The 12,954-nt window shown below is 41.0% G+C and overlaps 1 protein-coding gene across 1 annotated transcript in view; it reads right to left on the reverse strand.

The window, feature by feature from the left end:
* The window catches only part of lig1 (ligase I, DNA, ATP-dependent), a 57,420-nt gene that overhangs the window by 36,335 nt on the left and 8,131 nt on the right, over positions 1–12,954 (reverse strand). The window contains exons 6-14 of the mRNA XM_058086570.2: positions 9,962–10,219; positions 9,784–9,883; positions 9,636–9,710; positions 7,880–7,936; positions 7,483–7,541; positions 7,203–7,316; positions 6,600–6,766; positions 4,331–4,407; positions 4,136–4,227 (exon numbers count right to left, since the gene is read on the reverse strand). Of these exons, the coding sequence (XP_057942553.2) occupies positions 4,136–4,227; positions 4,331–4,407; positions 6,600–6,766; positions 7,203–7,316; positions 7,483–7,541; positions 7,880–7,936; positions 9,636–9,710; positions 9,784–9,883; positions 9,962–10,219 (999 nt within the window). The remainder of the gene's footprint in view (positions 1–4,135; positions 4,228–4,330; positions 4,408–6,599; positions 6,767–7,202; positions 7,317–7,482; positions 7,542–7,879; positions 7,937–9,635; positions 9,711–9,783; positions 9,884–9,961; positions 10,220–12,954) is intronic.

The raw sequence follows: 12,954 nt of genomic DNA on the forward strand, positions 1-12,954 counted from the left end.
GAGGAATCTGCGCTTTATTTATTTAGGATGGCTGCAAAAAAAGAAATGTTCCAAGTCCCAGAAATTGGATAAAGCAGGTGAGAAAACTATTGAAATCAAAAAAGAACTCTTACAAAGAAAAAGTACAAAGGTAGCGCCTGTCACAAAAGTACTGCAATGTAAAGATTTCTAGCGAGATGATCATAGATATAAGCATCAAAAGGGTGATATATAATAACAAATATGCTTGCATTGTGTCTTGAATTCAACTATCTTTTAAGTTCCTTACTCAATCCGTTCCATAGTTTGATTCCACATACTGAAATGCTATGGCTTTTTAACGTTGTTCTTTGTGATTTTAGAAATAAGGAGTTAGTATGTTCTCTGTAGGCGGCATTATGAATTATCCTTACTGACCTTTTTTGCAGTACATTTAGCGAGTGAAGATTGCTTTTATAGTTATTAGCCCATATTTCCACACAATAAGTAAGATATGGTAGAACCAGAGAGCAATAAAGTGTGGAGTGATTTCTGATTAGCTTTGTTGAATATCAAAATACTTCTCTCCACCTTATGTTGTTGCATATTGATATTCCAAAAACGCAAAATGCATATTGCATATGAGGTTTCCAGCTCATATCTATTGTGATCCCCAGAAATGTATTTTCCTTCACCCTTTCAATGTCTGCACCGTCTATTTGTATTTGATCGTATGTGTCCTTTCTGCTGCTACCAAAAACAGCATGATTTTAGTTTTACTTAGGTTCAAGCACAATCTATTATCATCAAACCATTGTTTTAATATGACCATTTCATCTCTGACCTTTCTAATAATTTCTTCTGTGTTTCATCCGGAACAAAAGGCAGTGGTATCATAGCTTTGAGTCTTTCGTAACTTTGGAGATGTCATTGATGTACAAGTTGAACAGTTTTGGTCCCAGTGTTGACCCCTGGGGTACTCCACACGTAATATATGAACTTGCAGCTTTACGTATTGCTTCCTATCAGCTTAGTAGCTTTTAACCCAGTTCAGAACTAATCCTCTTATTCCGTACCTTTCGAATTTCTAATTAGGATGTCATGATTGATTGTATCAAAGGCTTTTGTCAGATCCATGAATACTGCGGCTGCACACTTCCTGTGATATATAGCGTTAGTGATTTCCTTAGTTAGTGATCAGTGGCATGGAGGTTGAAATGTTAGCTCTGTATCCGTCTGCTAGGTGATACCTTCAACCAGAATCTAGAACCTCATTGGAAGCATTTATTACTGCAAAAGGAGAATCTACTAAATATTGATGTCAAATGTATGCAGCTGTAAATCCTATAAACTTCATTTCACTTCTCATCTGTCATTGTGTTGCTCTGCTATATGTATATATATATATATAAGATATAACAACCAGTCATTTATTAAGGAAAATCTTGAAAATTATGAGGGGTGCCCAAGCTTTTTCATACCACTGTATTTGAATAGGACAGTGCATTAATCAACATATGAGCAAAAAGCATCACAGAAAGTCTGAGGTATGTTCGATAACTTTGATATGGAGTCTGATATATTTTTTTACATTTTTGCAAATAGTGGTTGCAGCAGAGTAATGTGATAATTTTGGAATCCATTTATTTTTTGCATCGAAACTATAATTATTGTAAAAAAAATTTATGCTAACATTTTTGGGTGTCTGGAACAGATTTATTGGATTGACATTATTTTCTATGGGAAAATTTGCTTTGGTTAGAGTCCATTTGGTGTGAACGGCTAGAACAGATTAATAACGTTAACCAAGGCACGGCAGTATTGCACTTTATTTTTATCTTTTTTCTCTTTCGGCTTTTTCCTGATTACGGAGTCGCCACAGCAGATATTTTTTGTTGTTGTTGTTGATCTGCATACTGATTTTGACTTGAGCACTTTATATTTCGGATGCCCTTCCTGACGGATACTAGTGGAGATTCGAACCCGGGGCGTTTGCTCTGAAGTCCAGAACTACAATTATTCTGTATAAAATATTTTGTGTAAATATGTATGTCTGGAATGGATTAATATGACTTACATTCTTTATGGGGAAAAAGGTATTCAGTTTTTGTACATTTTGGTTTTCTTCCTCATTTTGGTAGAAATGAATGATGAAAACCGAGGTTTCACTATACTCATATGTACGTAGCTAATAGTTTGGCTTTAAAGTGTACTATTGATCAAATAGCAGTTGAACAAATCAATGTAAAATATTAAGCAAGACATTTCCGGTCCAGGCTGCAGATCAATGCAAATTTCCCCACGGAGCCTTGGGCCTAATTGGCTTATTAAAGCATACCTCCACTGGTGAAGAAGCCCTGAATACTAATAGGATCAGCATTAAACAAATTAATTGGCTGTGTGCGGTGCTGGCGATAGCAGCCAAGAGCATCTGGTGAGAAGAAGCGCGTCAGAGACGTCAGCAACACACACAAAAACGTGATTCCTCAACTCCAACATCACATTCACCACCAACGTGTTTTTTGGGGGGGGGATTTAGGACAGGAAATGTTTTAAATTCATCGACATCGCTTGTAAAGGATATTTAAACACCTTTAATGAGCGTCCCATAAATAAAGCATGCCGGCACCAGCGCCATCTATGTGACCTACCCAGATGAATTATTTAAATATCACATGAGCATCGTTCAACAAAACTATGTCAAGCGGAAAAGCCGGGAGGAATGCGTAACTTGTGTTTCATCGGGCCATCAGGGAGGACCGAATCCTCAAAAAGCATCCTGACAGCACACTCAGTGGTCGCAAAAGAAGTTCTTAAGGAGACGGAAAAAGCAAAAAGTCGCAGCTAAAGTAGAAAAGGGGACATAAATGGGATGGAAGTTGAACTGTATTGATAAAAGCATAAGTGTGAAATTCTGTTCATCATCTGGCACTCAGTGGGATCCTTATGATATTATAGTATGGTGCATGGCTAATATTTTGGTTCCACTATTGAGCTGCCTGAGTGGACCAAATTATTAGACACAGTTCTCAAAAGTGCAGTTAAAGTTCTTGTTCTCGTTTTTTTTGTTTTCATTATCATTTTTGTGAGTGGCGACTCCAAATTGTCCATAGGTATGAATGTGAGTGTGAATGGTTGTTTGTCTATATGTGCCCTGTGATTGGCTGGCCACCAGTCCAGGGTGTATCGCGCCTCTCGTCCGAAGACAGCTGGGATAGGCTCCAGCACCCCCCGCGACCCTCGTGAGGAAAAAGCGGTAGAAAATGAATGAATGAATGAATATTTGTGAGTGATTCAATCCCACCCTCGGCCATCTCTGTGTGGAGTTTGCATGTTCTCCCCGTGCATGTGTGGGTTTTCTCCGGGTACTCCGGTTTCCTCCCACATTCCAAAAACAGGCTAGGTCAGGGGTCAGCAACCTACGGCTCCAGAGCCGCATGTGGCTCTTCAGCCTCTTTGTTGTGGCTCCCTTTGCAATGCTCAAATATTTGTTTTAACACCCAAATGAGGAAAATATGCATCTTTTGAACAAAATCCGACTTTCTGTGAGGCCGTATACTAGCAAGAGTACTTGATCAACTCCACTTTTTCTCTACTGTGATATCCCAAAATTCCCTCAATCAAAATCTTGGGAGACTAGCAAATTGCTCTGGATGTGAGCATGTTGCTACACATTTCTTAAGGCGTGCATGGGGAGAACATGCAAACTCCACACAGAGATAGCCGAGGGTGGGATTGAACTCGGGTGTCCTTGCTGTGAGGTCTGCGCGCTACCCACTCGACCGCTATGCAGCCCCTATATTCTGCTGTTAAATTATGTTTCGCGGCTCCATTCTATTTTTCTTCAGTGAGCGAGGGGGTAAAATGGCTCTTTTGATAGTAAAGGTTGCCGACCCCTGGGCTAGGTTAATTGGCCACTCCAAATTGTCCGTAGGTATGAATGTGAGTGTGAATGGTTGTTTGTCTATATATGCCCTGTGATTGGCTTGCCACTAGTACCCTGCCTCTCACCCAAAGACAGCTGGGATAGGCTCCAGCATCCCCCGCGACCCTCGTGAGGAAAAAGCGGTAGAAAATGAAAATGAAATCTTTGTGAGTGCAGATTTTTTTTGATCCAAGCTCATTGGTGTCCCTCAGGATGGTTTCCTTGGCAACTACAAACAGTCTTCACATTTACCTTTTGGGGGAGACGTCAAGCACATGGCTTGGCTCAATGCCGACAGTACGCTCTGCTCAGCCAGCCCGATCCTCAGCTTCCCTGCTAGCGACCTGTCAATCAAAGAAATCTTTCACATGATCTGGGTCTAAGCACCGTGTGTGCACCGTGTGGGTTAATGTGTATGTGAACGTACGTGCATCACAGCACTCCTACCTGACGATGTAGCGGGCCTCAGAGAATCGGCACGCCACAAAGAGGCCTTTGATGATGTCGATTTTCTTATTCATGGCCTGAGGCAGAGAGAGGAAATTGAGATTCGGGGACGAGCGAGCAGAGAATGCACAAAGACTTGAGGTCAGTGGCAAGAACAAACGGCAGGTTCCGCCTTCACGACAGCGGGGGAGACGGGACGGCGGCAAACACAAAGGAACTTAACTAATTGCTTGAGGGCACGTTTACACTACAACAATCTGGAGAAACAAAAAGTAAAAAGTAAAAAGCTGCAGATGACAGCACTAAAAACAGTGAAATATACTATATTCCATGCTTGAGGTGGTGATTCTATTTGGGGGGGGAGGCACGAAGCATTCAGAAAACATGAAGCATGAAGGGCGTCACTGATACGGTTTGTACATTTAATGTGAATATATGAGATATGATCGGCTATCACAGCAAAACATCCACATCTAAGCTTTGTGTTATAGGCAACAAAAAAATTAGTATGGGTGAGATTACAACATGCCAAGAATTCTCGTTTGGAGAAAAGCTGCATTGCAAGAACAGGACAGCCGGCCCAGAAGCTAATCACGACTGTGGCATTGTTACTATGAATAATAATACAGTAGAATATGGAAGTGGCAATGTGCAAGGCATTAGAAGTGCATATTAAGTGCTTTACAATCACCTTGCAATCCAGTCTACTTTAGTGTTCCCAGCGTCAGCGAGTTAAGTGTGGCTATTTTTTTTAACATCAAAATTGAACAGGAGGGACCTATTATGCTAATTTTCGGCCTTTTGTATTGAGTTGTGGACTCCTATAGAGCAGCTCCACATGATAACCAGCACACAAAGCTTTCTAGTTCTTCCAGAATCTATACCTATTCCAGCTGTATTGTTTGGATTTCGTGCTTCCCACGATAAGTAATGTATGTATAGTAATGTAATATATATTTTTTAATGTAGTCCATCCACGGTCCGCCTCCTGACACACCCACTCCACTGTGATTGGTCACACTTCCATGTGCTTAAAAGGACTTCCTTAAAAGCTGGGAACCCAACTTTATAGGAGACGATAAAAAAGGGTGTTTATCTTTGTGTGTTGGATCCCGAATCCGATCGGGCAGTAAAGACTGAACAGTCCGAAGTTATTTCAAGATGTCTCTCAATGGTAAGTAGCGTTAGCATTTTAGCGTTTCCTCCAGCATTGGTAACGTATAATGTTTTTTGAAGGACTACCAGTGTTTAAAAAAAACTCGGGTAGAGCCACTGATGGTGGTGGGAAATGGCTAACAGCAACCCCGCTTCCTGTATGCACACTCCATAATGTTACACAGACACCGTTTTTGCTCCATGACAAAATAAACACAGTTAGGACACTGATAAATTGTTACTTACTGCTTGCAAGTAATGTTGGAAACACATCTGGCTTCAGCTGATTAAATGCTGTGTTGTTTTTTTTATTGTAGATTAATTAAGAAGTATCTGTCCATCTAATTTTCCTATTAAATCTTACGCAACAGTAACGCCATAGGCGTACACGTCTATCTATTTAAGTTTATGGTCGGTTGCAACCAATGTTTAGGTGCATGCCACCACCTGCTGTACCGGAATGTGGACGTTGTGCCCGAATGTTGACGCGTTCTACATGTGCGTAGTGACAACCCGAGACTCTTCCATTTTGGAAACCACGCACTGAAAAGCATATGATGCTGCATTCAAACTAAAAGCAATACCTTTGGATGACTACCAGTGAAAAAGTGTTCACAAAAACTGGCCGCATGCAAGAGCAGATGAAGAGGACTACTACTACCAGATGAAGAGGTGACTTGGAGAGTGACGCCCAAAGAGAGAGAAGCCGAGGGAGTTGTGGAAGTGGGAAGTTTCATCTACAGTCTTTGTAGTATTACCCGGTGTAAATAATGAGTAATAGTGTGTAATGTTTTTTATGTACTGAATATGAAAGTATTCCATTTATTTACATCAAATCCAATATTGCAGAAATCCATTCATCGCTATAAGGTCTGGAACCAATTTAATCGTAATAATTTATATGAGAGATGACTACTTATAACTTTATCCAGAAAAATATAATGCCTTATAAATCTTTATTACAGTTCAAAGGTTTTGCAAACGTTTACAGAAAAAACATTGATTAAATTCTGTTGTACTTCAGTAGTCTCATGGTATTTTGTCTTGTTTTTTGTTTTTTGTTTTTAAACTGCATTTTTGTCCTGCATTTCAAAACAGTCATCGGCCGACTCACCGAGTTCCCGGTCATGCTGGCGATCTCCTTCAGTTTCTTGAACACGCCCCCAGCTGTCAGGCTGGCCGGCTGGAACATGGTCCGCTGGTTGCTACGGGAACTCTCGGCCACCAGGCCCAGGTCGCCTTTCTCCGCAGCCTCTGCCTTTATTTTGTCCAGCTGTCTCCCTGCAAAACAGAGAAAGTTGTTAAACAACAGCAGCCAAGAACAAAACAAGTGTTTTGCTTTAACAAAGGCGGCACGGCGGTCGAGTGGTTAGCGCGCAGACCTCACGGCTAGGTTCAATTCCACTCTCGGCCATCTCTGTGTGGAATTTGTATGTTCTCCCCGTGAATGCGTGGGTTTTCTCCGGGTACTCCGGTTTCCTCCCACATTCCAAAAACATGCTAGGTTAATTGGTCACTCCAAATTGTCCATAGGTATGAATGTGAGTGTGAATGGTTGTTTGTCTATATGTGCCATGTGATCGGCTGGCGACCAGTCCAGGGTGTACCCCACCTCTCGCCCAAAGACAGCTGGGATAGGCTCCAGCACCCCCCGTGACCCTCGTGAGGAAAAAGCGGTAGAAAATGAATGAATGCTTTAACAAAGCGTGTGTGTTACCAGTTGCTTGAGCAACAGCTTTCATCAGCACCGTCTCTCCAACTCCAAGTTCCATCCCCAAGTAGGCAGGACCCAGCTGGTTTAAACACAAGTACACGCAGCACAGCAGGTCGTCTACGTGCACAGACAAACACACTTCTCAAGACAAGAAAACATCTACCAAGCTTTATCAAGGCTTCCAAATGATACACCCTGGAAAGTGAGGTGACTTCATCAGCGCCTACGTGATGGAGCATATGGCTGCCAGCGTACGGCGCGGAGAGATAAAAGTGACGCTTACCTGGAGAAAGAAGCACCACAGAGCGGAACAGGTTGGCCAGCGTCTCGATGTTCCTCAGTCTGGGGACAAAGACAGCAGCTTTGAGACGGCAACACGACGAGGCGAATAAGGAGATTTGTCTGGAGCTTTTCAATCCCGCATGGAGGGGAGACTTTGCCGTTTTTAGACGTGATTTGCATATGTAGAAAGACAGGAAGCGTCACTGACAAATCCTCTTTTTTTTTTTCTCATTTATCCCAGATTTCATCATCTATGGACAAACTTAACAGCTTCGATAAATCAAACATTCTGAGACCTACTTCCAATTTCTTTCCATTTTCTGATACACTGGGACATACAGACGGTCATGTTACATTATTTAGCACTCATTCTTCCTGCCTATAAGTGGCGCTCTCACCTTCCGGAGTCTTGTTCGATCTTTTCAAAGGTCCGAGCCACCGCCAGATAGGGCACTCTGGAGGGAAAGACCAGCTGGGAGTTATGGAAAAACACACTGAAAGATTCTGGAGTCAGTAAGACATTAACAGTGACACTAAAAACCAAGTCAAAGTGGTGAGTCTTACACAGTGGAAGCTTTGTTTTTGTCATGAATTCATTCCAAAAGGTCCAATGAAAACCAAATCCAATTTTCCATAACAATAATGTAAATTAGTTCGCTACTTTTGTACTTTACTCGCACTTCTACCTTGAATTCTATCGTTTCTTTATCAAAGTTCTGGCACTTGCAAAGTTTTTTTTGCATCTGTCCTGAATTGTAAAAAGAAAAAAAGCACAGATTCCTCTAACATTCATAAATATGCAGTGGTTCAAAAAAGGAAGGAAGGAGATAGAGTTGTGCACCACCCTGCGTGTGTTCTATGAGAAAGCATACACACTCAAGATGATTAAAGGATCCCATGGGCAGAATCTGTCAAGGATGTCTCGACTCATTTCTATTCTGCCGTTTTACTGCAATTTCCTTAAGTTTGTGGATTATTTCCCGTACTATTTCAAGGCCTTCTGATATTCTTGTTTATTGTGCCTAGTGGCAGTTCTCATTACAGCGGAAACCATCTATCATGGACCGGACTGGCTGACTGACGTTGACATAAGAGAGTAGTGCTTCATATTGGTATCCGTGTTTCTGCCAATAATGATATCGCCGCAGCAGTGATGATGCGCTCCACACAACAAGCTGGCTAGCTCAGTCTACCCACGGCCTATAAGGTGTAAGGCTGGGGTCTCAAACACAGGACACTAGTTTGAGGCCCCCGCCTTGATATGAAAGTTTAATGTTTGATATGGATGCTGTATGGTATCATGTACCCAGAAAAAATGATTACGTTTGATTAATGTTCATGTTAAAGGTTAAATAACTGTTAATAGTTATCCTCCCTATCCGTGTGGAAGTGGTAAGTTTTTGGCTATTTAAGTTTAAAGGAAATAACTTGGAGGCTACCGTTTAGGTCGCTAGCTCTCTAGTTTGCGAGTTAGCATGTGTCTCAAGACCCTGCAGTTGCGCAATATGTTGTAAATAAAAAGAGTATAAATGTGACTATAGTCGTGTTTTGTCATGTCTACAGGGCTCTAATAATGCTTTGTTCATTTTTATCTGAAAAAAATAATTTGTCTACCCACCAACTATATGTGGTTTCTTAATTTTTAATTATTTGCAGTTTTATTATTATTATATTTATTTATTACTGATTGATTGATTTTCTTTATTCTTGATTTGTTTATTTATTTTTCATCTTATTTGTGTAGAAAAATAAAAATTAAGATATTTGAGAACAGTGGAATGTTTTATCAGAGCTTTTATTGTAGAAAATTGGAACCAAAGCTTTTTAAATTTTTTTTATTTTATTTTTTTATTTTATTTTTATTTTTAAATTGCACCATATCGGATTGCGTTGATTTGAACTAAATGGTTATCGTATCGCATCGTGAAGAGGGTGAATCGTATCGCCAGAAAATTCCATGTATGGTTAAAGTATGGTATCGCTGGCAGTGCATGGAGTTGTTATGAAATCGTCCTCAGTGCTGAGATTCACACCCCTAGTGTAGATGCCATCGTGCCTTGCCCTGGCCCACCAATCAAAGGCGTGACAAAGGAGTGGAAGTGTTGAATCAGACAAACTGAATTTTGGTTCACTTGAGGACGCCCAAAAACTCACTTGTGTCCTTGCCCCCAGCAGGCGTGGTCCAGAGGGTGGTAGTTGGGTCTGGACGGGTCATAGTTGGCCAACTCACTGTGGAAGACAAAGTGATGTGATGGCAACATAGCGGGTGTTTCCATGGCAATATCACATCCTGTTTCCTCACCTCTTAGCATCTTTGCTGTTCTCCGCTGAGGACGTCCTCTTGTCCTTCTCGCCTTCACGTTTGTCAGACTTCTCCGTCTTCACTGCCGCTTTCCTGGGCGCTACCAGTTAGCAAGTAAACAAGAAGAGTTGGTCATTGTTGTTATTTTGAAAGGATATTTTAATTAGTGTCTCCTGACCAAAGAAGCTGCTGATTGGTGTTTTCTTGGCCTCCTCTTTTAGGGTTTCCTCCGGTTTCTTTTTCTCGTCCTCATCCTCAGCAGCAGGAGCAGCAGCAGCCGTTTTGTCATCATGTCTGCCCGCTTTGGGATCATTTTTCTTTTCCGTCTCCTCCAATTTCTCATCAGTGTTGCTGGCTTCATCTTTGTCACATGTCCTCACCTCCTCGGTCACATCCTTGTCAACGCCTTCTTCCTTGGCGTCCTCCACCACCTCGCCTGCACACAGTGGGAGTAAGGCTCAATGAAGAGTTGAATGTCAGCCATTTTTAATGAGGGCAACTCGACTGCCCAGTGAGCCCACTCTTTGAACTGTGCTTACAGAAAAACACTTTTTAATAATAATAATACATTTTATTTGTATAGCGCTTTTCAAAATACTCAGAGATACTTTACAAAATGGAGTTGAATAAAAACAAGTAAACAGAGAAAAAGATACGTTAAAATACAACATTCATTCGTTTATACACAGTTAAAACATGAGTAAAAGCGGGGCACAGCAGTCAGGTATAAAAAGTTAGACATTAAAAACAGATTTAAAGAGGTGGGTTTTTAGTTGTTTTTTGAAACTGGGAAGGTCAGGGCAAGCACAGAGTGAATGGGGCAAAGAGTTCCAGAAGGTGGGGGCAGCAATGGAGAGATGGAGAGACGTAGCGATGCTAGACAAGAGGAGCGAGGTCATGACGTCATTAAACTTCATTTACTTTCTTTTTTTTTTTTTAATAACAAGCCTTTAGATCAGGGGTCTCAAACACGCGGCCCACGGGCCAAATGTGGCCCGCAGAACACTAGTTTGAGGCCCCCGCCTTGATATGAAAGTTTAATGTTAGTGCGGCCCGCGCAAGTTTGATATGGATGCTGTATGGTATCATGTACCCAGAAAAAATGATTACGTTTGATTAATGTTCATGTTAAAGGTTAAATAACTGTTAATAGTTATCCTCCCTATCCGTGTGGAAGTGGTAAGGTTTTGGCTTTTTACGTTTAAAGGAAATAACTTGGATGCTACCGTTTAGGTTGCTAGCGCTCTAGTTTGCGAGTTAGCATGTGTCTCAAGACCCTGCAGTTGCGCAATATGTTGTAAATAAAAAGAGTATAAATGTGACTATAGTCGTGTTTTGTCATGTCTACAGGGCTCTAATAATGCTTTGTCCATTTTAATCTGAAAAAAATTATTTGTCTACCCGCCAATTATATGTGGTTTCTTAAGTTTTTATTATTTGCCGTTTTATTACTATTATTATATTTATTTATTACTGATTGATTTTCTTTATTCTTGATTTGTTTATTTATTTTTCATCTCATTTTGTGCAGAATGCAGAATGTTTTATCAGAGCTTTTATTGTAGAAAATTGGAACCAAAGCACTGAAAAAGTTTGTATATTTTTCTGTTTTTAATAAATGCGTTTATTTTTTTTTTGGGGAAAACCTGATGTGGCCCAGTCTCACCCAGACCTTAGCTCCAGTGGCCCCCAAGTAAATTGAGTTTGAGACCCCTGCTTTAGATACTCTTACTGAGTTGCGAACATTTAAAAATGTCGTCTTAAATCCACCACTGCACATAGCTAAAGAAGATTAGATTTTACTTTTCCGGTATTTATTCCAAAATGAGAATGGACTACTTTATTTTAGCGGCTATAAAGGAACCAACGACATGTGACTTGTGCAACAGTTACTCTTTGCATGCAGCCAGCTTTTGTAAAGGATTTCTAGCAGGTCTGCATCTAAGACTCCCACTCAAGTGCCACTTTGAATGCACAATTCACACTGATGTGGAGTTGCTGCAAATACTTTGTTGTGCCCCCAGGAGTCACAGCTGGAATGGTGTTTGTCCTCTTGATGGCTGCTTTCACAGAATCTGTTATATGGGCCGTCATGCTGTCCAAAATGAGCAATGCGGTTTTTTTTGCATCATCCACCCTTTTATTGCTTACTTTCACAACTATTTCTTCTGGGAATGTTTCTTTCGGCATTGTCATCCACCTAAAAATGATCATTGGTGGAAGTTTTTGTCCAGATGTTGTGCAGGCCAATATGCGTGAAATGCATTTTCTCTCAGGTTGACAGACGTTTCAACTTCCTTGTTAAGAGTCTCAGGCAGGTCAAACCATCAAGGTATCTCATCCAGGATCCTTTCACGATCTGCCCCCCCCATATCTCACAGACCTGCTCCATCCACACAATTCCTTCGCTCCTCAGACTCCAACCTCCTGGCACTCCCCTGTAAGACCAAGCTCCGAATCTGGGGAGACAGAGCCTTCTCCATCGCTGCCCCCACCCTCTGGAACTCTTTGCCCCATTCACTCCGTGCTTGCCCTGACCTTCCCAGTTTCAAAAAACAACTAAAAACCCACCTCTTTAAATCTGGTTTTAATGTCTAACTTTTTATACCTGACTGCTGTGCCCCGCTTTTACTCATGTTTTAACTGTGTATAAACCAGTGGTCTCAAACACGCGGCCCGTGGGCCAAATGTGGCCCGCAGGACACTAGTTTGAGGCCCCCGCCTTGATATGAAAGTTTAATGTTTGATATGGATGCTGTATGGTATCATGTACCCAGAAAAAAATATTACGTTTGATTAATGTTCATGTTAAAGGTTAAATAACTGTTAATAGTTATCCTCCCTATCCGTGTGGAAGTGGTACGTTTTTGGCTATTTAAGTTTAAAGGAAATAACTTGGAGGCTACCGTTTAGGTCGCTAGCTCTCTAGTTTGAGAGTTAGCATGTGTCTCAAGACCCTGCAGTTGCGCAATATGTTGTAAATAAAAAGAGTATAAATGTGACTATAGTCGTGTTTTGTCATGTCTACAGGGCTCTAATAATGCTTTGTTCATTTTAATCTGAAAAAAATAATTTGTCTACCCACCAACTATATGTGGTTTCTTAAGTTTTTATTATTTGCCGTTTTATTATTATTATATTTATTTATTACTGATTGATTTTCTTTATTCT

The sequence above is a fragment of the Doryrhamphus excisus genome, linkage group LG11 (genome assembly GCF_037039965.1).
Source record: "Doryrhamphus excisus strain RoL-2023G ecotype Guam linkage group LG11, RoL_Dexc_Guam_v1.1, whole genome shotgun sequence".
Lineage (NCBI taxonomy): Eukaryota > Metazoa > Chordata > Actinopteri > Syngnathiformes > Syngnathidae > Doryrhamphus > Doryrhamphus excisus.